General features: G+C 42.7%; 1 protein-coding gene across 1 annotated transcript in view; it reads left to right on the top strand.

Moving 5' to 3' along the window:
• Positions 1–622: 622 nt before the first annotated feature.
• Positions 623–26441, top strand: part of LOC311122305 (paired box protein Pax-2a-like) — a gene marked incomplete at its 3' end in the record, with an annotated part of 50981 nt that continues 25162 nt past the window's right edge. Inside the window, exons 1-6 of the mRNA XM_084196688.1 lie at positions 623–671; positions 2269–2434; positions 3316–3513; positions 9244–9323; positions 11463–11582; positions 23652–23827. Of these exons, the coding sequence (XP_084052814.1) occupies positions 629–671; positions 2269–2434; positions 3316–3513; positions 9244–9323; positions 11463–11582; positions 23652–23827 (783 nt within the window). The 5' untranslated portion in view covers positions 623–628. The remainder of the gene's footprint in view (positions 672–2268; positions 2435–3315; positions 3514–9243; positions 9324–11462; positions 11583–23651; positions 23828–26441) is intronic.

Below are 26441 nucleotides of genomic sequence, written 5' to 3' on the forward strand. Positions count from 1 at the left end.
TGTCTGACAACTCATCCATAAGCAAGGGGTTCCGCGGAGGGGAGGGGGGCAGGCAGCTTGCTTTTAGAAACGCACACACGGAGAGGGGCTTCATTCTCAACCCAAAGATTCAGGCTAACGCATCCACGAAAAGAGGAAGACATCGGGGCACCAGACTCCCACAGTGTGTCCATGTTTCTTCTGTCATGTCTATGCGTATCTGAGCGTACTACCCACCGCAACCAACCAGCAAATCAAGGCCGGAACTAGGATCTATTTATATAACCACAGGACTGTCAGGAGCGGTTTTAGACGTAAAGGTTTGTCCTGCTCGTCATCATGTTCTGAGAAAAATCATCTCATCATTCCAGGTTTTGAAAATCCCAACTCAAACTGAAAAACATTTTCCACGTTGATGAACTAAGCGTCGGTCATGTTCTGCACCTGACCAGCGGTAGCCTCTATTCTCGGCACGGACTGATACCACGACCGCAACTTTTAGAAGAACTTCAACCCTCCCGTTGGCTGAGTGGAGGGAAAAGCGAAATCTTTCATCGAATAAAGTTTTTCAGATTCTTCCCATTTTTATCTGCATTACAAAGGCGAAACGGCGACTTCCATTGATTATCCGTCTTTCCTTTGCTATCCGATGGATATTCACTGCAAAGTAGATCCGTTCTCAGCGATGCACCGTAAGTAGATAATGAGTTTTTTCAGATATTGTTGTTTGCAACGAAAACTGAGCCTGTGAAAACAGATAATGATTATAGATAGGCCTATAGCCTAGCTAATATTATCGTTGACAGCGATGCACTCATTTCATTGACAATGCAACATCGTCTGCATGTTTGTTGCATATCACAACTGACAAACAAAAACCCTCCAGCGTTTTCATGTAGCCTGAATTACAGTGGCATAGGGAAAACGCAAATCCAATGAAGTTCAATGGGAATGTTAATATTTGGAAGACACATTTTAAATTATTTTTATACTGAAAATATTGTGTATATAAAATGTGCTTATTTACAGACCGGAGCACGTACATCTAATATATTCTTTGTTGGTATTTTTCTAAATTGTGCATAATAAACTCCTAAACAGGCCTAGGTTTTGCGTAGCGTTACCAAATTAGAAAAACATAGAAGAACACCACATGTAACATTGGAATTAGTAAACCCGTCACCAGGTTAATAAGAGTCAATGACAGGTCCGTGCCAATTTATTAGGCCAATATTGTAATAGGCAGCAATTTATTGATTGACCAAATAACACTTAAACAATATATATATTAAAATAAACAGTATCTTAATTTAATATAATATTGTTAAAATTGACTTGACATGATATTGATAGGCCTTATTGTTGTTGTGACGGTGAAATAATGAATTGGGTCTGTTTTTCATTTAGATATTGTTTCGCTCATGCTTTTTTAAATAATTTACCCCTTCTTCATTTACAAAATAATATGTAATATGAGTAATCAAAGCGCTTAATTATTTATAATTACGGAGCAAAGAAAATGAAAGAGCGTGTAACTCTATCGCCAACCGGAGCCGTGGGCCAGCGTTGAAAATATAACCGCCTTGTATTAAACGATATAGGGGAGTGATAATACGTATTATTACTGCAGTGCTAACATTTTAGAAAATATAATAGGTCTAATTAAAGCATGAAGAATATTCCAAGTATCATATAGACCATTTATGCTAATGATGCATGTGTTTATAAGTCGTTAAATACCTTATTTTTGGATTGTAAAATTACAGCATTGCTATTGAACTGGATAGCCAACAGGAAACTCTAGCCTTATATTCCATGGAGCAGCAATATTGGACAACCAACTATTCACGTACAAATATGTTATAGTAGCTAATGGTAGGCTATAATATGATACTGTCTCCCCTTCAAAATGGGTAAAAACATTTTTAACGATAAAAGTTATAGCCTACCTGACCTTGTCACGCACATCTTCAGAGAAGCCTACAAACAGAGTTGATAAACATTTAAAAAATACATGAATTGATGACGTCCCTTGGAAAGAATAATACAGCCTCCAACCCAGCACCACATGTCCATCTTAAAAGACATGCTTGGATACAGGCAACCATTACTATCACATTCAAAGACAGGACCGTATGCTTAGATATGATACGTCTAAAATGTTCAATTGAACCATTGTAATGCGATACAATGCTTTTATAGCTGAGGTGATACTATATATGCTACAAAATCTCCCACACCCTGTATTTAATGTTATGGTTTTCTGTGCTGTTGTTGTCTCCCATATAGGGCACGGCGGTGTGAACCAGCTAGGGGGGGTGTTTGTCAACGGCAGACCCCTACCTGACGTGGTGAGGACAAGGATCGTAGAGCTCGCGCACCAAGGAGTGAGACCCTGTGACATCTCGAGACAACTACGGGTCAGCCACGGCTGTGTCAGCAAAATACTGGGCAGGTAAGACGGAGAAAAAAAACAACCCAATCATGAGAAGGAAAGACGCATTCTAAAAAAAAAATGTTTGAACCTGTCCTGCAACTCTTATCCCTACATATTGGCAGATCCCAAATAAAACAGATTTGACCAAAATATAATAAAACATGGCTAAAAAAAGGGAGGAAACACGTCAGTATATTAGACACACGTAATGAGGAGATAGGAAACAATATCTGACTTAATCCTAGCCATCACGAGGAGAGGTACTGTGTCTGTACACAGCTAAACTGGCATCCCCGTAATTTAGGCTATATCAGATTACAACTGAATTGTACTGGGTTCGTGTCCGTACGACATTTGAATGTTTTTAAAATATTTTTCAGCTATCAAAAGGATTTTAAAAGGTATTTGTTTTATGCACTTGGAATGTTTGTCTAAATTAGTTAAATATCAACACTTGGTAGCATGTCATTTGAAATTAATTGCATGTTTTCTTAATCTTTTCTTAATCTTTTGGCACAGAGAATAAAGTTGGACACCATTGTAATGGGTTGTACACGGAAGGAATAGCTAAATTGTTTGACCATAAGTCTTTGCTGTTATATTTGGATCCTACAACGATTTTAAGTCACTCCACCTCACAGATATATAATATAGCCTAGGCTATGAAGTATATATAAAGTTTACCTCAGACGACAATGTGCACATTTTGGAGATGTTTACGGGTTAAATGCCCTGTAGGCGTAACAAAGTATTTTGGGGGCATAAGGTGCATAACACTCGAAAACATCCACACATCTAATGATAATTGAAATCAACTCTAGCCAAGAAAACGAAGAATTGTCCATCCAACATATAGCCTAGATGTTTCATGATCGATACGTTGTTGATTATTGTTGCAGATACTACGAGACCGGCAGTATAAAGCCAGGAGTTATTGGGGGGTCCAAACCAAAAGTGGCGACTCCAAAGGTTGTGGATAAAATAGCGGACTACAAGCGCCAGAATCCGACCATGTTCGCGTGGGAAATCAGAGACAGACTGTTAGCTGAGGGCGTCTGTGACAACGACACGGTTCCAAGCGTCTCGTCCATTAACAGGTAAATAATATTTCTTTATTAATAATTACATAACCAATAAGCCTATTCCTTTGAACGAAAACGTAAAATATTAATATGTCACCCTCAAACATCTGGGAAATATATACAATCATGAAATTGGGAAACATCCTTGCAAATTTCATCAAGAAAATGGACAAATGACAATAATAGCAGCAGTGATTTCGTCTGTCCATGTTAAGGCCTCAACGCCTAGCCTACGTTTGCCTTTTTCAGGAGCCTTTATTATAGACGGCATTATTTACATCCGTTGGCTGTTATACGGGGAGAGCATTTTTATGACTATTTAACAGCATGCCTAGGCTACATTTAACTTGTGAGTGGTTAAAACACCTGCTTAGGCCTCAAATTACGGGGGTCAAATATATCTAAAGCATCTTCAAAATCCTCATGAACTCTCAGGGTATTGCTATCAATTTACGTTTTCCATCTATGAACTGCACTGCACTGCAGAGTTTGACAAACTTTTTCCTCCCGTCGCGGGTGGTCTCGACCGTGCAATTCAATCTTTCAGTCCAAACTCCCCCAGCAATCAGCAGTATATCTAGGACGAAGTGAATCTGTCTGGATGAAAACCGATCAATAGGCCAAGCCGGTGACCAGATCCCGCGTGGCACCGAAAGCCCAGCAATTGTTCAATACCAGCACATCTAATGTGTTGTATAGGACATTTTCTTTACAGAGTAGGCCTGTAGCTGGTTTGGTTTGAAGCTTTGTGGAGTCGTGCGGTCTATTTCAAAACGAGTACCTGTATGTATATAAATCTTATATTTTTTCTCCGATTTGCCTTTGGTAAATGCAGTTGCGTTTTGTGTTATTTGTCATATCAGCTGTTACAGTTTGTAAAATAGTGTGATTGTTATCTGCCAAAGCATTAGGCCTATAGTCATTTATTTGTCCAACCAGCCAAACAAATAGGGGGAAGTGTATTTTCACTAAAAACACGTGTTATGAATTCATTATCAAATGACATTTTATGTACATAAATATTCTGAAAACTTCCCTAAACAAATATAATTTGGAGAGGATCCCGCCTGCCACAATGGGCAAGGTTGAGGTCAGAAGGTGTATTTATGGTTGATATGGAGAACTGTATTATAATACCATCACATATAGCCTTCACTTCTGTCAAGTAACAAGGAAACATCATGATCACAAAGAGGACTTTTGAGTGCATTGGTGAAACAGACCTGGGGTGAGAGAGAGATAGCAGAGAGAGAGAGAGAGAGCAGAGAGAGCAGAGATAGCATTGTGAGAGAGGGGAGGGGGAGAAAGAGACAGAGAGAGAGACCCCCTACCCGCCAGAGATCCTTGGTGATGAACTTTCGTTAAGAGGCAGTGTTCCATAGAGGCAGCATCAGCATTACACTTTAATGAGCTGACTGCAAAAAAAGAGCGTGGACAGACAGCCCCACACAAGACATCTTTTAAATAGAGAAAGAGCTGAAGAAAAATTCATTTCATGCCTCGTGGTTGCTTAAAAAGGACCATTTAAGCAGGCTCAGACACATGTATGTGATATATTCACAATGTACATTCATATCATTAAAAGACCCACCTATAACGTTTTCAATTAGAATCAAATTCAATCTCGATTTGCTATTTTGAACTGAAATAAGCCACTATGTGTCTTTGTTAATTATGGGGGGATATTAAAATGTGAATAAAAATAAATGTAATTCTATTACCCAAAGATGAGAGCTACTTTGAATTTATTTTATTTCACAATGCTGAATATTTCTCTTTGTGAAGTGAAGAACCTTTTAGAGGTTACATTTTAAATTTCAATTATTTTACACCTTATTCTCACCCTGCTGTAACACACACACACACACACACACACACACACACACACACACACACACACACACACACACACACACACACACACACACACACACACACACACACACACACACACACACACACACACACACACACACACACACACACACACACACACACACACACACACACACACACACACGCAGGCCCTGCATACATACACACACACACACACACACACACACACACACACACACACACACACACGCACGCATATACTCAAACACACATGGTTTTAACCCAAGTTGGTCCAATTAAATATTTTGACAGAATTGTTGGATAATAATTGTATGAAACATTTGTATAAACCTGCTTTCTTGAGACCATAAAGTCTGTTCTACAGTGAAAGGCTGAATGCTAAGCATGCATCAGTAGGCTATATGCATAGGATTATGAGTCAATAACAGTTACAAACACGCTACACATTCCCAGGAAGTGTGTTCTAAAATGGTCTTCGAAACATTGGTTGAGGTTCCATCCAGTTCACCATGTACGCAATAGACCAGCAGTAACTTCGTATTGGCTAGTATATCTGTAAACAATATATCTGTAAACTTATCTGTAAACAAGGTGAATCACAGGAGCGTTGGCTAGTTTAGCACTTATCTGTAAACAAGGTGAATCACAGGAGCGTTGGCTGGTATAGCACTTATCTGTAAACAAGGTGAATCACAGGAGCGTTGGCTGGTATAGCACTTATCTGTAAACAAGGTGAATCACAGGAGCGTTGGCTGGTATAGCACTTATCTGTAAACAAGGTGAATCACAGGAGCGTTGGCTGGTATAGCACTTATCTGTAAACAAGGTGAATCACAGGAGCGTTGGCTGGTATAGCACTTATCTGTAAACAAGGTGAATCACAGGAGTGTTGGCTGGTATAGCACTTATCTGTAAACAAGGTGAATCCCAGGAGCGTTGGCTACTCTAATGAAGCTTAGACAAAGGGAAGGACTGGGACTACTGACCGCTACTCTAAAGGGTTTTATGGCCAAACAAAAGTGACCCCAGCCAGGACTGTTGACATAAGAGGATGTTCTAGGTTTAAACACTCTTCCCCTGCATGCATTATTAACTGTTACAGAGATCCTGTTGTACTTGGTGTCTGGCTGGACTGGGTCTGGGCCACCGCGCCACAAGGAAGAAATTACCTCCCACAACAAGTAACGCTGCTAACGGCTACTAGACATAAAAAAGGTCCTCAATGGCGCTCAATAATATTGATTCAGAAGTAAAGCAATTTTAATATTTCTTCAGGGGATTTTCAGCAACAGCTAAGTCATTAATTCATTCCTCCAAATTGCTTATTCGATATCAAGAACATGTATTCCAAATAAAGTCTTTGGATTTATATTGCACACAGAAGTCAGGGGGTCAAATAACTGCTATGGAGAGCAGTGAAAAAAATGCAAATAAAATATTGATATGTGATCTCTGGGAAGGCTAGTCATTGTATTGTAGCTTTGCCCTAAGGAGAGGTCTGACAGTGGTGGATACTTTACTCCTTGAACCCCCCAAACAATATCAATATCACAGGCATCTTAACAATACATAGTTGAATATCTTAGCCCTTTGAGTCTGCAGTCTACAACATAAATACTAGATTTGAGGGGTTTAAATTAAAATCATGACGAGTCTATTGACGCACCCGTGCATCAATCTAAGTAACATAATAATACAAAAATCCCCATCAAAATCCATCAGTTTAAGCTAGAGATATCTTTCTTTTTTTTAGCATGGGCTGCGTCTCAATCCTCCACATCCACCTATGTCGGCCTTCCGCCGCGTCAGCGGTGGTTGGTGGCCGTGCTACAGCGGTGTTTGTCAGACCATGAGACATCCCGAAAAAATCGGTCTTCTCACGAATAAGTCTGTAGCGTCCCGAATGGTTTAGCCTACAAACTAATATGAACGCTCTATGGAAAGATGAGATTCTCACCAACACGATGATATTCTCAATTTTACGACCTCCACAAGTGTCATGGGACTCGTCTGACGGTAACTTGGTACCGGTTTAAAAAAATTAATGGAGTTATGGAGGTAGTTTTGTGCCAACAACAAAAAAAAGGGGTTAAATATGTGTCCACTATTTCCTGAGCTTTCTGATATCTACTAGATATAGGACAGACACTTAGACTTTTAGTTAACGTCTAAAATACTGTAGATGGTGTATATTGCTAAATTGTTCAGTTTCAGGCCAAGCGGTTCAATTTGTAACATTATCTAATAAAATAGAGGCCTTAAATAACAATACTCTTTTTGTTAATAAAATACAAAGAAACCTCCAATTCACAACAACAGAGCTGTGTTAAGGATTAGGAAACCAACCAAACGTGAACTGGGATACGTGCCATTATTCATCCTCAAAGTCCTTACTCCACCTTTTACGCTCCGCCCGTGTTCTAAAATAGGAACACACCACGTCATACATGATAAATAGTTTTAAAGTTTACACATTACAATGACAGCTCCCTCTTCCCCACGGTGCCAGTCAGTTTAAAGGAATCTAATGCTGGCGTAAGCTTGTGCAAGGCAATAAGGAAATATTGCTTTCCTGTCACATATAATTTATAGCTTTCTATTTGCATCTGTTTGGGCCTGTGACTAATCCCCAACTTTTTCTCCCCAAGCCCTCGATCAATAGACCCTCGTCCACACTGGGGTTGGCAATGGGGGCTGCTGCTGCTGAAGCTTTAGAGACCTGTCCCAAATGGCACCCTATTCCCTATATAGTGCACTACTTTTGACCATGGCCCGTAGGGATATAGGGCTATGGGTGCCATAGGGCTCGGGTCAAAAGTAGTGCACAAATGGGGAATAGGGTGCCATTTGGGACGCAGTCCTGGCCAAGCCAAGGACCAGCGGTCAGAGAGAGAGCCCTGTAAACCTTTACCGTGTGGGAGGGAGAGAGGGAAAGAAGGGAGGAAAGAGAGAGAAAGAGAGAAGGAGAGCTGATTAGCTCAGGCCAGGTAGAACCAGTGAAGCCAATCATTGAGGTGAATTGATGTGATTTCATGCTTTGTTTGCAAGATCACCTCTCAGAGCAGAAGTGGAATGAAGACTTTTCTTCTCTATATCTCACCTTTTAAAGGTACAGTAGGTTTTATAACACGTAGGCACTGCTGTTTCTACATCTGGAGTTTGGATTGGATTGGATCCTTACTACTGACATCTCACTCAGACACAAAGCACTATGGGTCCTGGTCTCACTCAGACACACAGCACTATGGGTCCTGGTCTCACTCAGACACACAGCACTATGGGTCCTGGTAAAACATAGTGCACTATATATAGGGAATATAGTCCAACATCTATTCTACAACATCCAATGTGTGATTGGAAGAGGTTTAGGTTGCAAAAAAAACAACAAGTTAACCACAGACCATTCTGGCCCTTCATTCACGGCAATGTTCAAATGATGCTGTATTGTGTAAAAAGCCAGTCAACTGATCCAAGAGAAGGAGGCAGCACTGACACCATCTTGCCAGTCAACTGATCCAAGAGAAGGAGGCAGCACTGACGCCATCTTGCCAGTCAACTGATCCAAGAGAAGGAGGCAGCACTGACACCATCTTGCCAGTCAACTGATCCAAGAGAAGGAGGCAGCACTGACGCCATCTTGCCAGTCAACTGATCCAAGAGAAGGAGGCAGCACTGACACCATCTTGCCAGTCAACTGATCCAAGAGAAGGAGGCAGCACTGACACCATCTTGCCAGTCAACTGATCCAAGAGAAGGAGGCAGTACTGACACCATCTTGCCAGTCAACTGATCCAAGAGAAGGAGGCAGTACTGACACCATCTTGCCAGTCAACTGATCCAAGAGCAGGAGGAAGTACTGACACCATCTTTTCTTTCCTGTGATCACAGGATAATACGAACAAAAGTCCAGCAGCCTTTCCACCCCTCTCCAGATGGAACATCCCTGTCTGCACCAGGCCACACCATGGGTAAGATCTATCATAACCCTAACCCTTACCTGCCCTAACCCTTATAACAGGCCACACCATGGGTAAGATCTATCATAACCCTAACCCTTACAACAGGCCACACCATGGGTAAGATCTATCATAACCCTAACCCTTACACCAGGCCACACCATGGGTAAGATCTATCATAACCCTAACCCTTACCTGCCCTAACCCTTATAACAGGCCACACCATGGGTAAGATCTATCATAACCCTAACCCTTACAACAGGCCACACCATGGGTAAGATCTATCATAACCCTAACCCTAACCCTTACACCAGGCCACACCATGGGTAAGATCTATCATAACCCTAATCCTTACACCAGGCCACACCATGGGTAAGATCTATCATAACCCTAACCCTTACACCAGGCCACACACTGGGTAAGATCTATCATAACCCTAACCCTAACCCTTAAACCAGGCCACACCATGGGTAAGATCTATCATAACCCTAACCCTTACACCAGGCCACACCATGGGTAAGATCTATCATAACCCTAATCCTTACAACAGGCCACACCATGGGTAAGATCTATCATAACCCTAACCCTTACACCAGGCCACACCATGGGTAAGATCTATCATAACCCTAACCCTTACACCAGGCCACACCATGGGTAAGATCTATCATAACCCTAACCCTTACAACAGGCCACACCATGGGTAAGATCTATCATAACCCTAATCCTTACACCAGGCCACACCATGGGTAAGATCTATCATAACCCTAATCCTTACACCAGGCCACAGCATGGGTAAGATCTATCATAACCCTAACCCTTACAACAGGCCACACCATGGGTAAGATCTATCATAACCCTAATCCTTACACCAGGCCACACCATGGGTAAGATCTATCATAACCCTAACCCTAACCCTTACACCAGGCTACACCATGGGTAAGATCTATCATAACCCTAACCCTTACACCAGGCCACACCATGGGTAAGATCTATCATAACCCTAACCCTTACACCAGGCCACACCATGGGTAAGATCTATCATAACCCTAATCCTTACACCAGGCCACACCATGGGTAAGATCTATCATAACCCTAACCCTAACCCTTACACCAGGCCACACCATGGGTAAGATCTATCATAACCCTAACCATAACCCTTACACCAGGTCACACCATGGGTAAGATCTATCATAACCCTAATCCTTACACCAGGCCACACCATGGGTAAGATCTATCATAACCCTAACCATAACCCTTACACCAGGTCACACCATGGGTAAGATCTATCATAACCCTAACCCTAACTCTTAAACCAGGCCACACCATGGGTAAGATCTATCATAACCCTAACCCTTACACCAGGCCACACCATGGGTAAGATCTATCATAACCCTAACCCTTACACCAGGCCACACCATGGGTAAGATCTATCATAACCCTAACCCTAACCCTTACACCAGGCCACACCATGGGTAAGATCTATCATAACCCTAACCCTTACACCAGGCCACACCATGGATAAGATCTATCATAACCCTAACCATAACCCTTACACCAGGCCACACCATGGGTAAGATCTATCATAACCATAACCCTTACACCAGGCCACACCATGGGTAAGATCTATCATAACCCTAACCCTAACCCTTACACCAGGCCACACCATGGGTAAGATCTATCATAACCCTAACCATAACCCTTACACCAGGCCACACCATGAGTAAGATATATCATAACCATAACCCTTACACCAGGCCACACCATGAGTAAGATCTATCATAACCCTAACCATAACCCTTACACCAGGCCACACCATGAGTAAGATCTATCATAACCATAACCCTTACACCAGGCCACACCATGAGTAAGATCTATCATAATCCCAACCCATGTTAATCGCCTTGTCTCCATTGAAAAATAGGTATTTTCTACTCAACTGAACAACCTGTCAAAATAATAATATTATATACCATTTAGTAGATGCTTACATCCAAAGCAACTTACAGTAGGCTACTGCGTGCATACATGTTCTTATGGGTGTCCTGGGAATCGAACCCACGATCCTGCAAGTGCCATGCTCTACTGACTGAGCTACACAGGACCACAAAATGAAGGTTAAATAATAATTATAAAATGTCTCTTTTCCCTCAGTACCGAGCCAGGCCTCTCCACCTGTAACAAGCCCTTCCAATGACCCTGTGGGGTCCTACTCCATCAACGGCATCCTGGGTATTCCCCGGTCAAACGGCGAGAAGAGAAAACGAGATGAAGGTAAGAGAAGAGCCAGTCTCATTCCTGAGAATAGTATCTGTCCCAGAATGCTGTGGTGTTGTTGTCTGACTCAGAGCACCTTGTTGTTGTCTGGCTCAGAGCACCTTGATGTTGTCTGACTCAGAGCACCTTGATGTTGTCTGACTCAGAGCACCTTGATGTTGTCTGACTCAGAGCACCTTGATGTTGTCTGACTCAGAGCACCTTGATGTTGTCTGACTCAGAGCACCTTGACGAGTTTGATGTGTTCTAATATGGATATACTTCAGATCAGAACGGATCAGAGCATTTCCATTCAAAATAGAAAATACTAAATAGCACAGCTCACAGTCTTCATAACAACATACACGACTAGCTAGTGTACAGCATCAGACAGTCTGATGTGCATTGCCAGAGCGCAGCGATAGCACAGTAAAACCATGAGGGCTAAATGTACCATGATAATGTGTTCTAGTGTGTCAAGAAGAAGAGGAAGAGCTGTTTGATTTGAAGACATGACCTCCACTGTTGTCTTGTGCAATTAATCTTTGTTTGAAAGTGATTAAGAGGGGCTTAGATAATTACATGTCAAGATGATGTAGCCAACCACCCAGGTCACTCAAGGAACCAACGTCTACCACCTCCGCTGTAGAAGACACTTTTAACACCAGCAGCACCTCATCCTCTCTCTCTCCCTTTATCCCTCATCCTCTCTCTCTCCCTTTATCCTTCGTGTTCTCTCTCTCTCTCTTGCTCGTTCTCTCTCTCTCTCCCTTTATTCCTCGTTTTCTCTTTCTCTCTTGCTCGTTCTCTCTCTCCCCCCCCCCCCTCCCCGTCTCTCTTCCCCTCTCTTTTTACTGACTCAAAGTGTAGGTTAGTGGATATAAGAAGCCTGGGGCCATATAGATTATTGGATCTGTAAGCAACAGGCTTTCTAATGTCACTACATAAGCATCTGGTGAGAATAATGGAACAGGACCATTCATTCACAACCACACTGTGTTAAGAGGATATGAACACGATGGAAGGGGACCGGTGTCGGGGGAAAGGGCAGGTATGTCAAACTGGGAGGGGAATGAGTCCCTTATTTCTGCAGTATGTAAGGAACATAGCTAATGAGCGTACGACGATATGCGGTAGGTTTGCATACCGTTTTTTTTTTTTTTTGGTCCTGTATGACATTTGTCAGGTGGAAGCGCGAGCACCGAGCAGGGTTTGTGGGGGTATTCGGTGGAATATAATGTTTTATGAGTGTGCTGTGTGGAGGGATGGAGGAATGGAAGGATGGAGGGATGGAGGGATGACTAATGACATGTCAAAGGTAGATTTCCTGGCAGAGATATAAAAACCAGCATGACGTGGACATGGCAAATGACATAATCAACTATCTTCCCCTGTAAAGAGATGCTGCTAGCAGAGAGAGATCGTAAGGCATAATGCAAACGTCTGACATTTTAAAAGAGTTCATTTTCAGACTATTCTACAAGAGCTCTTTCCTATTAGCCGGGGTGTAATATCTAGTCATCGGATGATAGAAGGCACACATTTCTATGCAGATTGATACTGAAGGGCAGAGTAGGCATTAGAGGACATGGTGAGGAAGGACCTAGAAGGACAGCTAGAGAGAGAGACAGAGAGACAGAGAGAGACAGAGAGACAGAGTGAGAGAGAGAGAGAGAGAGAGACAGAGAGACACAGAGAGAGACAGAGAGACACAGAGAGAGAGAGAGAGAGAGACACACAGAGAGAGAGAGAGAGAGAGAGAGAGAGAGAGAGAGAGAGAGAGAGAGAGAGAGAGAGAGAGAGAGACAGAGAGAGAGAGAGAGAGACAGAGAGAGAGAGAGACAGAGAGAGAGACAGAGAGAGAGAGACAGAGAGAGAGAGAGAGACAGAGAGAGACAGAGAGAGAGAGAGAGAGAGAGAGAGAGAGAGAGAGAGAGAGAGAGAGAGACAGACAGACAGAGAGAGAGAGAGACAGAGAGAGAGAGAGAGAGAGAGAGAGAGGCATTAGAGGACATGGTGAGGAAGGACCTGTAAGGACAGAGAGAGGGGCTCGTAGAGAGAGCGAGGAGAGCTGCTCGGCGGCGTGTTTTGGAGGGTCCTCTCCTCTAATAGATGACAGCCCCATGTTTCTACGGCTATTCAGTCTCAAATGATCTCCTTGATGTCCTGCCATTTCCTTGATTTAAGTTCCCTGGCCCGGGCGGCATGCTGATGAAAGAGCAGAGCAGAGGGAAGCGGGGGTGGTGGGTGGTGGGGGGGGGGGGGGGTCGAAGGAACGGGGGTCTGTGGTTCTTATATAAAGTGCGTCCAGAATGGTGCCCTATTCCCTATATAGTGCACTACTTTTGACCCGAGCCCTATGGGGAAAATAGGGAATAGGGTGCCATTTGGGACGCACAAATACTCCCTCTCCAGCCCTAGTGAGAGCAGAGGGAAGCAGGGGGTGTAGGGTGGTCGGGTAGGGGAGTGTAGGGTGGTCGGGTAGGGGAGTGTAGGGTGGTCGGGTAGGGGAGTGTAGGATGGTCGGGTAGGGGAGTGTAGGATGGTCGGGTAGGGGAGTGTAGGGTGGTCGGGTAGGGGAGTGTAGGGTGGTCGGGTAGGGGAGTGTAGGGTGGTCGGGTAGGGGTGTGTAGGAGGGCGATATGGTTGTTACATACTCCCTCTCCAGCCCCAGTCAATAGTACCCACCTGGAACCACAGGCCGAGGGACAGTGATAGTTTATCTAACAGATCAACCCCAGGCCCTCAATCCTCTCTCACACATCATGGCTCATCAAAACAGTGCTTTAAAAACAATGTCTCGCCGCAAGCCACCGTTTGGAAAAATAGTATATTGCATCCGATATCATGACTCTGTAGCTAGATGGCATCACGCTTTACTCTAATATGTGTCCCAGTAAATTATAGCTCGATAATAATGGCTATTTAGGGTACTTAAAATACATTTCGTATTTATGGAACTCGAGATACGCTGCACCCTACAACGACAATGTTCTCTATATCTGTATTCTCAATATTCAAACACAATATTCATTTGTGTGTTATTATTCACAGCATTATTTGTTTTATACCAAATGTAAAATACCCATACTAAGACTTTAGGACTGGTTATCTGACCACAGGTCAGTGTTTCATACTAACACCACAGATCAGTGTTTCATACTAAGACCACAGATCAGTGTTTCATACTAAGACCACAGGTCAGTGTTTCATACTAACACCACAGATCAGTGTTTCATACTAACACCACAGATCAGTGTTTCATACTAACACCACAGATCAGTGTTTCATACTAACACCACAGATCAGTGTTTCATACTAAGACCACAGATCAGTGTTTCATACTAACACCACAGATCAGTGTTTCATACTAACACCACAGGTCAGTGTTTCATACTAACACCACAGGTCAGTGTTTCAAAAGCTGTTTGTTCTTTCAACTTATTTTTGATGATGTATTTGTTTAGGTATGCTGCTGTGGTATTTTTTATTTATATTTTATTTTATTTCACCTTTATTTAACCAGGTAAGACAGTTGAGAACAAGTTCTCATTTACAACTGCGACCTGGCCAAGATAAAGCAAAGCAGTGCGATTAAAAACAACAACACAGAGTTACATATGGGGTAAAACAAAACATAATGTCAAAAATACCACAGAAAATATATATACAGTGTGTGCAAATGTAGCAAGTTATGGAGGTAAGGCAATAAATAGGCCATAGTGAAAAATAATTACAATGTAGTTTTAACACTGGAGTGATAGATGTGCAAGAGATGATGTGCAAATAGAGATACTGGGGGTGCAAATGAGCAAAATAAAATAACAATATGGGGATGAGGAAGGTTGAGTGGGCTAATTTCAGAAGGGCTGTGTACAGGTATTGGTTAATGCATTGGATTAAATGTCCCCATAGTCCAGTCTTTAACTTTAGCCTTCTATGAGCTGAGCCCTGTTAAACTTGCTAAGGCTGATTATTACTGTCTGATCACGGCACAAACTCTTTTTAGAGATGGAATGTTACCTCACACACCACCACCACGTTTCTCCAAATGTGTGGTGCAGAGAATTAGCCCCAGAGTTGACTTTAATGTAGAAAGGATAACTCCTGTACACAATATTAGCTCTGCACATAGGGACATTTATAGAAGACAGACGGATAAAGACAGTCTTTATCAAACAGGTGAAAAAAAACCAGCAGCCATGGTAGCTATGGCAATAACAACAAGTTCACAGCGGCGGCTCACCGCAGCAAAACGGACGGACTCTGGTGTGTAGAGGTCCAGAACCGCGGCTGTACTGTGGCTCTGTGCCAAGGTGGACCAGTCAGTCAGCTCCTAAGTTCCAACTCAGCAGCGAGTGCCCTTTAAAGAAAGCAGGTCCCCCCCATTACTAGAGGGATGTAGAGATAATGTAGTGTGACACGCGTTATGTACACTGGGTCCTGGAGAAGACCGGCGCCAGGGACACCCGTGTCATAAGAGCCATTAATCTGGCTTTGTCATGTGTTATTGCAAATTAAAAGTAGCATGTTACACTTGGCAGCTATTGTTGCCAGCCAGGACAGAGCGTAGAGAGGAGAGGAGAGGAGAGAGAGAAGAGGAGAGGAGAGAGAGAGAGAGGACCTCTGGAGATGGGCTGTATACTAAAGGGTACCCTATTCCCTTTATAGTGTACTACTTTTGACCAGGGCCCTGGAAGTGCACTATATAAGGAATAAAGTGCCATTTGGGTCGTAGCCAAATGTCGTGTGTCGTTGGTGACCATGGATGTCCTGTCCGCTGTCCATATATATGGGAATTTGCAATTCCGCAGAGAAAAGCTATTACCTCACAAATTAATATCCTTGTCCCCGTCCCCCTCTCCTCTCTCCCCTCCACACCCCCAACCCCCCCCACCCCCCAACCCGTCCAACCCTCCACCCGCATCCCCACTCCCCTCCGATGGGCTGGCTGTGGGAAAAGACAAAGGAAATAGCTCAAGGGTCTGAAATATTCGGTTCAGTCACTGTAGGGAATTATTGCCAAGAAGGAATTTGTATTGCAGACTGTGGAATAGAAAAAAATGCTTCGGACCGACAGGGATCTGCTTTTGTTTGGTGATTGTTTTGTCACAGTGTGTGCTGTAAAATAGAGATAGAATGTTCTAGTATGGATGCAACATTAGCAGAGATATATTAGTGTACTGTGGTAGAAATACAGATTGTTGAATTAATGTACATTATTAAGAGACTGACCAACTGTTACGTACAACGGGCTCCTGACACCCATTCTATTGGGTGATTTAGCTGCAATCACCTGGACAGATACAGCTGAGAGGTTTCCTGAGGATGCTGTATCTAGCTAATGGCCAATGAAGAGAATGACGTCTCACCAAGTGTGTCCAGTCTTTTGAAACCATTTCACTTCGCTATTCAAATACTACCCACAATATGGACAATCATAACTACCATTATGGGTATTCTTCATTTCAATCACTTTCAAAAAAATATTTCTGCATTGTCTGAAGCTTTTGTAAAATATGAGAATTAAAAAAAGAGAAATTCCATGATAAGAAGAAGAACATAATTTCATATCATTCAAAGGCAGCAGTCAGTGGTACTCAGACAGACAGACAGACAGACAGACAGACAGACAGAGAGATAGAGACAGAGAGAGAGAGACAGAGAGAGAGACAGAGACAGAGACAGAGACAGAGACAGAGACAGAGAGAGACAGAGACAGAGACACCGAGAGAGAGAGACAGAGACAGAGACAGAGACAGAGAGACAGAGACAGAGACAGAGAGAGAGAGAGAGAGAGAGAGAGAGAGAGAGAGAGAGAGAGAGAGAGAGAGAGAGAGAGAGAGAGAGAGAGAGAGAGAGAGACATAGAGAGAGAAAGAGAAAGAGAGACAGGGACAGGGACAGAGAGAGGGACAGGGACAGATGAATGATGGAGCACTAGGCCATGAATCCTGTTCACTTCTGTGTTCTGTGAGCATCACCATCTGTTTGGGTGAGAGTGGGTCTGTGTCCCAAATGGCACCATATTCCCTATATAGTGCACTACTTTTGATCAGGGCCCATAGGGCACTATCAAATCAAATCAAATTTTATTGGCCACATGCGCCGAATACAACAGGTGCAGACATTACAGTGAAATGCTTACTTACAGCCCTTAACCAACAGTGCATTTATTTTTTAACAAAAAAAGTAAAAATAAAACAACAACAAAATAAATAGGATGCCATTTGGGGCGCACACAGGGAGAAGGGTGGAACAACAGAGGATCTCAGTTCAACAACATCAAATCAGAAAGGGAGGCAGTAACACACTGAACTGTAATGTTCCAAATCAATTTAATAAAGCTACTTAATACCCAAGAACAGATAAATGAATTGTGGTGTCACGGCCTTTCTGTACACTGTTCCTACCCCTACACAGCCTCTGTAGTTGTACCTACCATTGTTGAACGTAATGTCGCTACGGGTAAGAGCATCGCTCTGGATAAGATTGTCTGCAAAACTACCATTCAGACGATATAGAGTTCTCTTTCTGAGGCCAGCAGAGTGTATAGTGAGAGAATTGTCTTAGTTACACATATCTGTGTAAGTAGAAAGATATATTAACCTCTACGAGATCGGTGTCCCGTATACGGGACGGTTGAGATAACGTGCGCTAATGTGATTAGCGTGACTGTTGTAAGTAACAGCAAACTGTCCAGGACATAGACATGTCTTATATGGCCAGAAAGCTTAAATTCTTGTTAATCTAACTACACGGTCCAATTTACAGTAGCTATTACAGTGAAAAGATACCATGCTATTGTTTGAGGAGAATGCACAACAACAAAAAACGTATCACGGCAACTGGTTTGATACATTCACCTCTGAATTTAAATTATGTACTTACATTCAGGAATCTTGCTCTGATTTGTCATCCTAAAGGTCCCAGAGATTAAATATAGCATAGTTTTGTTTGATAAAATCCATTTTTATATTCAAATGTAGGAACTGGGTTTTACAGTTTGAACACCTGCTGTCTCTGGCTCCACCCCCACCCCGCCCGGCCATCTAGATTTGTGAAAGTTAGTGTATAAGCTAATGTAATTTATGACATTCCTGGGAGTGTGTAAACGTACATTTTGTATTACCATATCATTTTGTATCTTCTCTATAGTTATGTACTTGAAAATGTATCAATTGACCAATTTGGCATATTTGGGCAGACTTGATACAAAATAGTCCAGTATTGCAATGCTTCACTGGATCAATCTGAAACTTTGCACACACACTGCTGCCATCTAGTGTCCAAACTCTAAATTGTGCCTAAACTGCAATATTATATTGTGGCCTTTCGTTGCATTTCAAAGATGATGTAACAAAAAGATAATAGAAAACATGTTTTTTTTATTTTGTATTATCTTTTACCAGATCTAATATGTTATATTCTCCTACATTAATTTCACATTTCCACAAACTTCAAAGTGTTTCCTTTCAAATGGTATCAAGAATATGCATATCCTTGCTTCAGGTCCTGAGCTACAGGCAGTTAGATTTGGGTATGTAATTTTAGGCAAAAATTGAAAAAAAGTGTCAGATCCTTAAGAGGATACAGCATATTAAAGAGAGGCTATGCGGAGCATATGTGCACTAAATGTTGTAATATTTGATTTGGTTAACATGACATTAACCAAAACGTTCAATCGAAAAATTTATGTGTCAACGTTTACAATTTAATTTGAAATGAGTGTTAATTTGATTTAATTCAGGGTATAAATTGAAGCTAGTTGTAGATGAGGGAGTGATATTACAAAAACAAACAGAATGCTAATGCAATGCTTGGTAAAGGGAATCACTAGCTAACGTATTGAAATGTTGTTCAAACATGAAACAACAGATAGACAGAAAGCCTGTTCAGGCAAGAGGGGCTTTCATGACCCTAAGGTGCCATTTCACCTTCCTGTGCCTCCACTCAGGGCTAAACACAGACTGAACACAGCTTGAATTTTACCATGAATAAGATACTATACCAATTACGAGCTTATATTTTGACGCCATTGCTTTGGTCAATTCTTTACGACGCATTCAAGCCAATTGTATAATGACAGTCATAGCCAGACGACATTAGCTTCCTTCTCAAAAGCCAACGTTTCTAGTGTTTTTACTCTGTTGTGTTTGGCAGACAGGTAGTCAGTGTAGTCAGTCAGATGGTCTCTCTCTCTGACTCCGGGCAGAGACAGAATTACATCGGCTCAACCCCCTGCTAGGGGTCATGACCTGGGGGTGGCGAGCCCGCGGAGAGGAGTCTGTTTTATAGAGCTAGTGATGTGATCTGATAGGGTCTGGAGTCCTCTGCTCCCTCGTTACCGGAGTGTTAATACCCAGCCACGTCAAGATGAATACACTCAACCCTGTCACTCACTGATCAATAACACAGACACCATCACTGGGGAGGAGTGACTGGGGGGGAGTGACTGGGGAGGATAAGGAGACTCACCAACAAACAAAGACATTGTCTACTATGACATAACAACATAACTTATTAGCATCACTGGGGAGGAGTGACTGGGGAGGAGTGACTGGGGAGGAGTGACTGGGGAGAATGTGACAAAACAGAGCTCAGTTGCTAGAGCATGGCGCTTGCAACGCCAGGATTGTGAGTTTGATTCCCACGGGGGACCGGTACGAAAATGTATGCACTGGATAAGAGCGACTGCTAAATGACTAACATGTAAACAAAGTTACCGGCTAATGCTATGACATAATTAATAGCTAAAATGGGATGGGAAACATGCCCCCAAAAACATGTACAATATATCTTATAGCAAATGTTATTTGGCACTGTATACTGTATACTAAAAATTACATTGCTGGGTGGCTATGATATGCACAAAAATGTAATTGGGTTGGTTGAATTAACTTCTAAATGTCTTCAGGATGAAACAAAAGACCTCTAGTTAAATAGCCTGGTAAAAACTAGACTGAATGCTGAGCTCACCTTTGAGCTCACCATTGAGTTTAGTATTCAGTCTGGTTTAGCCAGGCTAGACTGAAGGTCTCCCTACCACCACCCAGAACAACCTACTCCACCAGACATGGGTGAGACAGTCAAGCCACAGGGCTCTGGTCAAAAAGGAATGCATTATATAGGGAATAAGGTGCAATCTGAGTCACATCCACAGATGTACTGGGCATTAGAGTGAGGTGCTTTTACGGTAGTCCTATAGGATTATTTATAATACAAGTAGGCAATATTTAGGTGGGGTGTTTTAAATGTTTAAATGGATCTTTCACCTTAACTTGAGTGGGAACAAGAGCCGATGTACTGTAGGTTGACCTGGGGATGGTTTGAGTGGGAACAAGAGCTTGTGTACTGTTGGTTGACCTGGGGATAGTTTGTCATGTGTATGGGAAGTGTATTCCTCTGTGGTGAATGACTAATGTGCAGATATTGATCATGGTATGTACTCTGGGCTAGCTGATGGAAAGTAATTAATGAGTCTATTTGCTTCCGAGGACCGAAGGGAACAGTTGAGGTTGATAAAGCGACAACCGTTCAGCGGAGCTATGAGAGACTGAGGCCCCCAGTGGAGCTGTCCAGAAATAATGCCAGATCAAAGATGTGATTAGATTTATCTATACTGAAAATCAGATGAAAATAGCTGAGCAGTGTAGAGTATAAGTGATTTATGTTCTCCTGTGATTGCATATTGCAACAGATCACAACCGATCACGCTATGAAAATAGCAAGATTTTACATATTTGTAGAATGTAGTACATATACCACAATAGGTATTTTTTCACATAAAAAGCTATTGTAATGTGTTGTAGAATTAATAGTTATTAAAATCATTTGTTTGAGGATATAGAATTATTGTAGTATGTTGGGCAGCACATGGCAGTTACCTATTCACCCACACACACACACACACACACACACACACACACACACACACACACACACACACACACACACACACACACACACACCCAACTCCCCCAGGGTCTCTTATATAGCCCCTTGATACGTTTTTGCTCTTCTTGGGAGTGCAGGTTCATCCTCTGGCCCCGGTGAGAAAAGGTCAAGCGGCAGAATGGAATGGCAATAACCCTTCCAAATGGTACCATCAGGAGAGACATGATTGATCAATTGAATTCCTTGGCAGAGAAAAATGTGGGATTAAGTAGAGTATTATACGCACATTGAGTTGAGGCATGATGTTCATTTCAAGTTCATTTCAGCTCCCTCTTGCCACCAGATCAGGCAGGCAATCAATAGGGGCCCTCCTTGCATATCATATATCTCTGCCGCTCCCACCAGGACCAGCCAGAGAACATAATCTGCCACAAATTTAGAATGACAGATTTGTAAAGGAGCTGAAGCCCTTTCTAGAGATCCACGGAGGAGGAGGCTGGAGGCTGGGAGGCAGTAGCCAGAGCCACTGCAGCCTGGGATGGGAAGGGAAGGGAAGGGGGGGGGGGGGGGGGGGGGGGGGTCTGGAGGTCTTTAAAAGTGGGTCTTTATAGCATCACAGGGAAGCACCAAAGGGAAAAGCTAAGGCATCCCTCTCCCTCTGTTTGGAGAACGGCATCCTGGGACTAGGAGATGATTGAACTAGACTGTACCGTTTTATTCATTCACAGCATCTCTCTCTCTCTCTCTCTCTCTCTCTCTCTTACTCTCTCTCTTTCTCTGTCTGTCGTGTCTGTCTGTGGTCACAACGGTGTTAGCTACCCAAATGAAACACTGCTACTCTGCCACTCGACTGAAAATGAAAGCAGTATTAAATTGTTGAAAAGGGAAATTGAGAAGGAGAGTAGAAGGAGGGAAACCCCTGGAGCCTGGAATGAACATGGAATGAAAAGCCACTTGGGTACTGTAGCTGCAGAGTACATTAAAATACATGGGCTCCACCACTACAACAAGTATATATTTGCACTGATGGTAATCCATCAATTACCACAGGGGCTTTCACATCATGATGCTGGCTAATACTGTGTGTGGTAGTAGTAGTTTCCTCTACTGGGTCTGTCTGTCTGTCTGTCTGTCTGTCTGTCTGTCTGTGAAGCAACACTGCACTCAGTGGCTCACCACAAGCAGCATTAATATGACCCGTTTAAAATCTACCCTGACTGAATTTGCACTGTATAATTCAATATATCAGTAGTACTCCCAGTGCTTGAAGTGGACTGAAATAGGTGCTGGGACTCATTTTGGGTGAAATCAAAATCAACGTTTATTAATCAGGTACACAATATACAGCGGGTGTACACGGGTGTAAACGATACAGGATACAGCGGGTGTACACGGGTGTAAACGATACAGGATACAGCGGGTGTACACGGGTGTAAACGATGCAGGATACAGCGGGTGTACACGGGTGTAAACGGTACAGGATACAGCGGGTGTACATGGGTGTAAACGGTACAGGATACAGCGGGTGTACACGGGTGTAAACGATGCAGGATACAGCGGGTGTACACGGGTGTAAACGATACAGGATACAGCGGGTGTACATGGGTGTAAACGGTACAGTGAAATGCTTACATGGATGTGCTGGTACTCATAATATTTTAGAGCCAATGTTCTATAAGAGGTGATGGAAAATTTGAGCACAAGACCAACTCAAGCACTGAGTACTCTTATCCAAAGCTACCATTAACACACAGTAACAAAATAAACACCAGCTTCCTACCTTACAGGGGCTTCAGTGACAGCCAGCTTCCTACCTTACAGGGGCTTCAGACAGCCAGCTTCCTACCTTACAGGGGCTTCAGTCAGCCAGCTTCCTACCTTACAGGGTTTTCAGTGACAGCCAGCTTCCTACCTTACAGGGACTTCAGACAGCCAGCTTCATACCTTACAGGGGCTTCAGTCAGCCAGCTTCCTACCTTACAGGGGCTTCAGACAGCCAGCTTCCTACCTTACAGGGGCTTCAGTCAGCCAGCTTCCATACCTTACAGGGGCTTCAGACAGCCAGCTTCCTACCTTACAGGGGCTTCAGACAGCCAGCTTCCTACCTTACAGGGGCTTCAGTCAGCCAGCTTCCTACCTTACAGGGGCTTCAGTGATTAGACTCTAGTGTTGTTGCTCTCTCTTCTTGTAGATGGTTCAGATGGGTCTGGCCCAAACACTGATTCTCAGGGTAGTGTGGACAGTTTACGGAAGCACCTGCGGGCCGATGCTTTCACTCAGCAGCAGCTGGAAGCTTTGGACCGGGTCTTTGAACGCCCCTCGTACCCTGACGTCTTCCCAACCTCGGAGCACATCAAACCAGAACAGGTTAGCAACGTCTTGTTGTTTGTTACCATTAACACTATCAAATACACCTGTATTACACCCACCTCACCACTTCCATTCCATCCAAGTTCCATCGCCGCGAGCTGTACAACCATGATATTGTTGTTGTTGTTGTTTTTTCTGTTTGTTTATTTTTAGTGTATTTTTTGCTTCTCCTAACGTAGATTTCCCTGAAACTCAACAGACTGTTATTTACTTTTTTGTGCTGAGAGATTCTGCTATTTTATTTAGTTGGCCCAGAGGCCTCCGAAGTAGCACACAGCAATCTGAGCAATACATATCTGCTCCACGCAGCTCTCAAAAATAAAATGCCCACAAAAGTCTAGGCTGGTAAAACAGTCATTCCAGTGTTTTAGAAAACAGCATGTAAAAGGCTGTAGGGATCTCAGGGAAAACTCCCACGTCGTATTGATCTTGGGATGAAAAAACACCACATTCTCTGGATCCCTTATAATTGAGAATAACAGAAAGGCAACATGCCATTAATCAATACCTCTATTTTTCTCTATTTTTTTGCTGCTGTGTTATTTGACTCTGTGTTTCTGTTATAGTTCTGTGTCATTCTTCAATAATGTTTTTATTGAAACAGTGTATGAAGCAGCTTTCGGGCTGTCAGATTTATCACAGAAATGTTTTTATAAATTGTAAACATAGCAAGGGGCTTTCTTGATTTGTTTTCTTGAGGTGTTTTCACACACCTGGGTGTGTATATAGGATTTTCAATGTTTATTCCTTTTGATGTCAACACCACAAACACTCACCACCTATCCATCCTCATTTACCAAATGAAGACCCCATCTGTAACCACCCCCTCCCAAAACCACAATAACTAGACCCTTATATGTTTACATACTACATGTATTCTTATTAAAACCTCTCGTAGGCTTATTACAATGGATAACCTTTATTTACTTTCATTAGACTATTAAACAACAAGAGACTATTCATTTGTCCCCGTATAAAACTACAAGTATTTAAGGAGGGACCCATAAAAGAAGCTAAAGCAATGGGCCTAATTGAGTTCATTTTAATTTCTCTCCGATCGCGGTGAATTACGTAGGTAATAAATCAGTAGGACAGGACTCACCTCCAGAAGAGAGCCTAATTTGGAGCTAATTACCAAACTGATTTCTACTGGAAGATCAATACCAAAACGAATTGGAAATGACTTGCAATCACAGAGAGCTTCAGATAGAGTATTAAAGAAGAGGAAGAGAGAAAATGAGGAGGGGTTCAAAAGAAAAAGAGGCCAGTAGAGGAATAATGGAATAAGAGGCCAGTAGAAGAATATGGGAATAAGAGGCCAGTAGAACAATAAGGGAATAAGAGACCAGTAGAACAATAAGGGAATAAGAGGCCAGTAGAACAATAAGGGAATAAGAGGCCAGTAGAACAATAAGGGAATAAGAGGCCAGTAGAACAATAAGGGAATAAGAGGCCAGTAGAACAATAAGGGAATAAGAGGCCAGTAGAACAATAAGGGAATAAGAGGCCAGTAGAACAATAAGGGAATAAGAGGCCAGTAGAAGAATAACGAATAAGTGGCCAGTAGAACAACATGGGAATAAGAGGCCAGTAGAACAATAAGAGAATAAGAGGCCAGTAGAACAATAAGGGAATAAGACGCCAGTAGAACAATAAGGGAATAAGAGGCCAGTAGAACAATAAGGGAATAAGAGGCCAGTAGAACAATAAGGGAATAAGAGGCCAGTAGAAGATTAAGGGAATAAGAGGCCAGTAGAAGAATAAGGGAATAAGAGGCCAGTAGAAGAATAAGGGAATAAGAGGCCAGTGGATCAATAAGGGAATAAGAGACCAGTAGAACAATAAGGGAATAAGAGGCCAGTAGAAGAATAAGGGAATAAGAGGCCAGTAGAAGAATAAGGGAATAAGAGACCAGTGGATCAATAAGGGAATAAGAGACCAGTAGAACAATACGGGAATAAGAGGCCAGTAGAACAATAAGGGAATAAGAGGCCAGTAGAACAATAAGGGAATAAGAGACCAGTAGAAGAATAAGGGAAAATTAGTGGATGCGACGGGAACAGCCCAGAAAAATCTATTTTAATTTAATATAATATTAATCAGAGGATTTTCTCCTTTCATGGATCCCTCTTTCTCTTGTCGTTTTGCCCCCTTTTTCCTGGTTGGTAAATGTGCCCCTATTAGCCAGGGTCTGGGTCCTGGTTAGAAGGCCATTACAACACCATTCTGGAGATGCAGAACTAAATAGATTCACCCCTCCCACACTTCTGCTAGCCATTTGGTCATCCTTTTCAAATCTATCTTTTCTTTTGGGTTTTTTCCTTCCTCTCCCCCTCCTCTAACCCATCCTTTATCTGCATGATAAAACGTCTGTTTGGCATCTAAAGCCTTCAAGAATAGAGGAAAACATCCGACATTGTCCCAGTGAACAGTTGTAGCAGACAATTAGAGTTTGTCTGGGATAGAAGCAGACAAGAGTGGGGTCACAGGCTCCCAGGCGTCCCCTTTGGGACCGCGGCCCAGCGAGCCACTCAGACACACACTGGGCTTTGGACAAACATTGTCAACACACAGTCTCCGGACGTCTGATCTCATTATAAAACACACTAAC

The sequence above is a fragment of the Coregonus lavaretus genome (assembly GCF_964263955.1).
Source record: "Coregonus lavaretus genome assembly, contig: HAP1_SCAFFOLD_2979, whole genome shotgun sequence".
In the NCBI taxonomy this organism is placed as follows: domain Eukaryota; kingdom Metazoa; phylum Chordata; class Actinopteri; order Salmoniformes; family Salmonidae; genus Coregonus; species Coregonus lavaretus.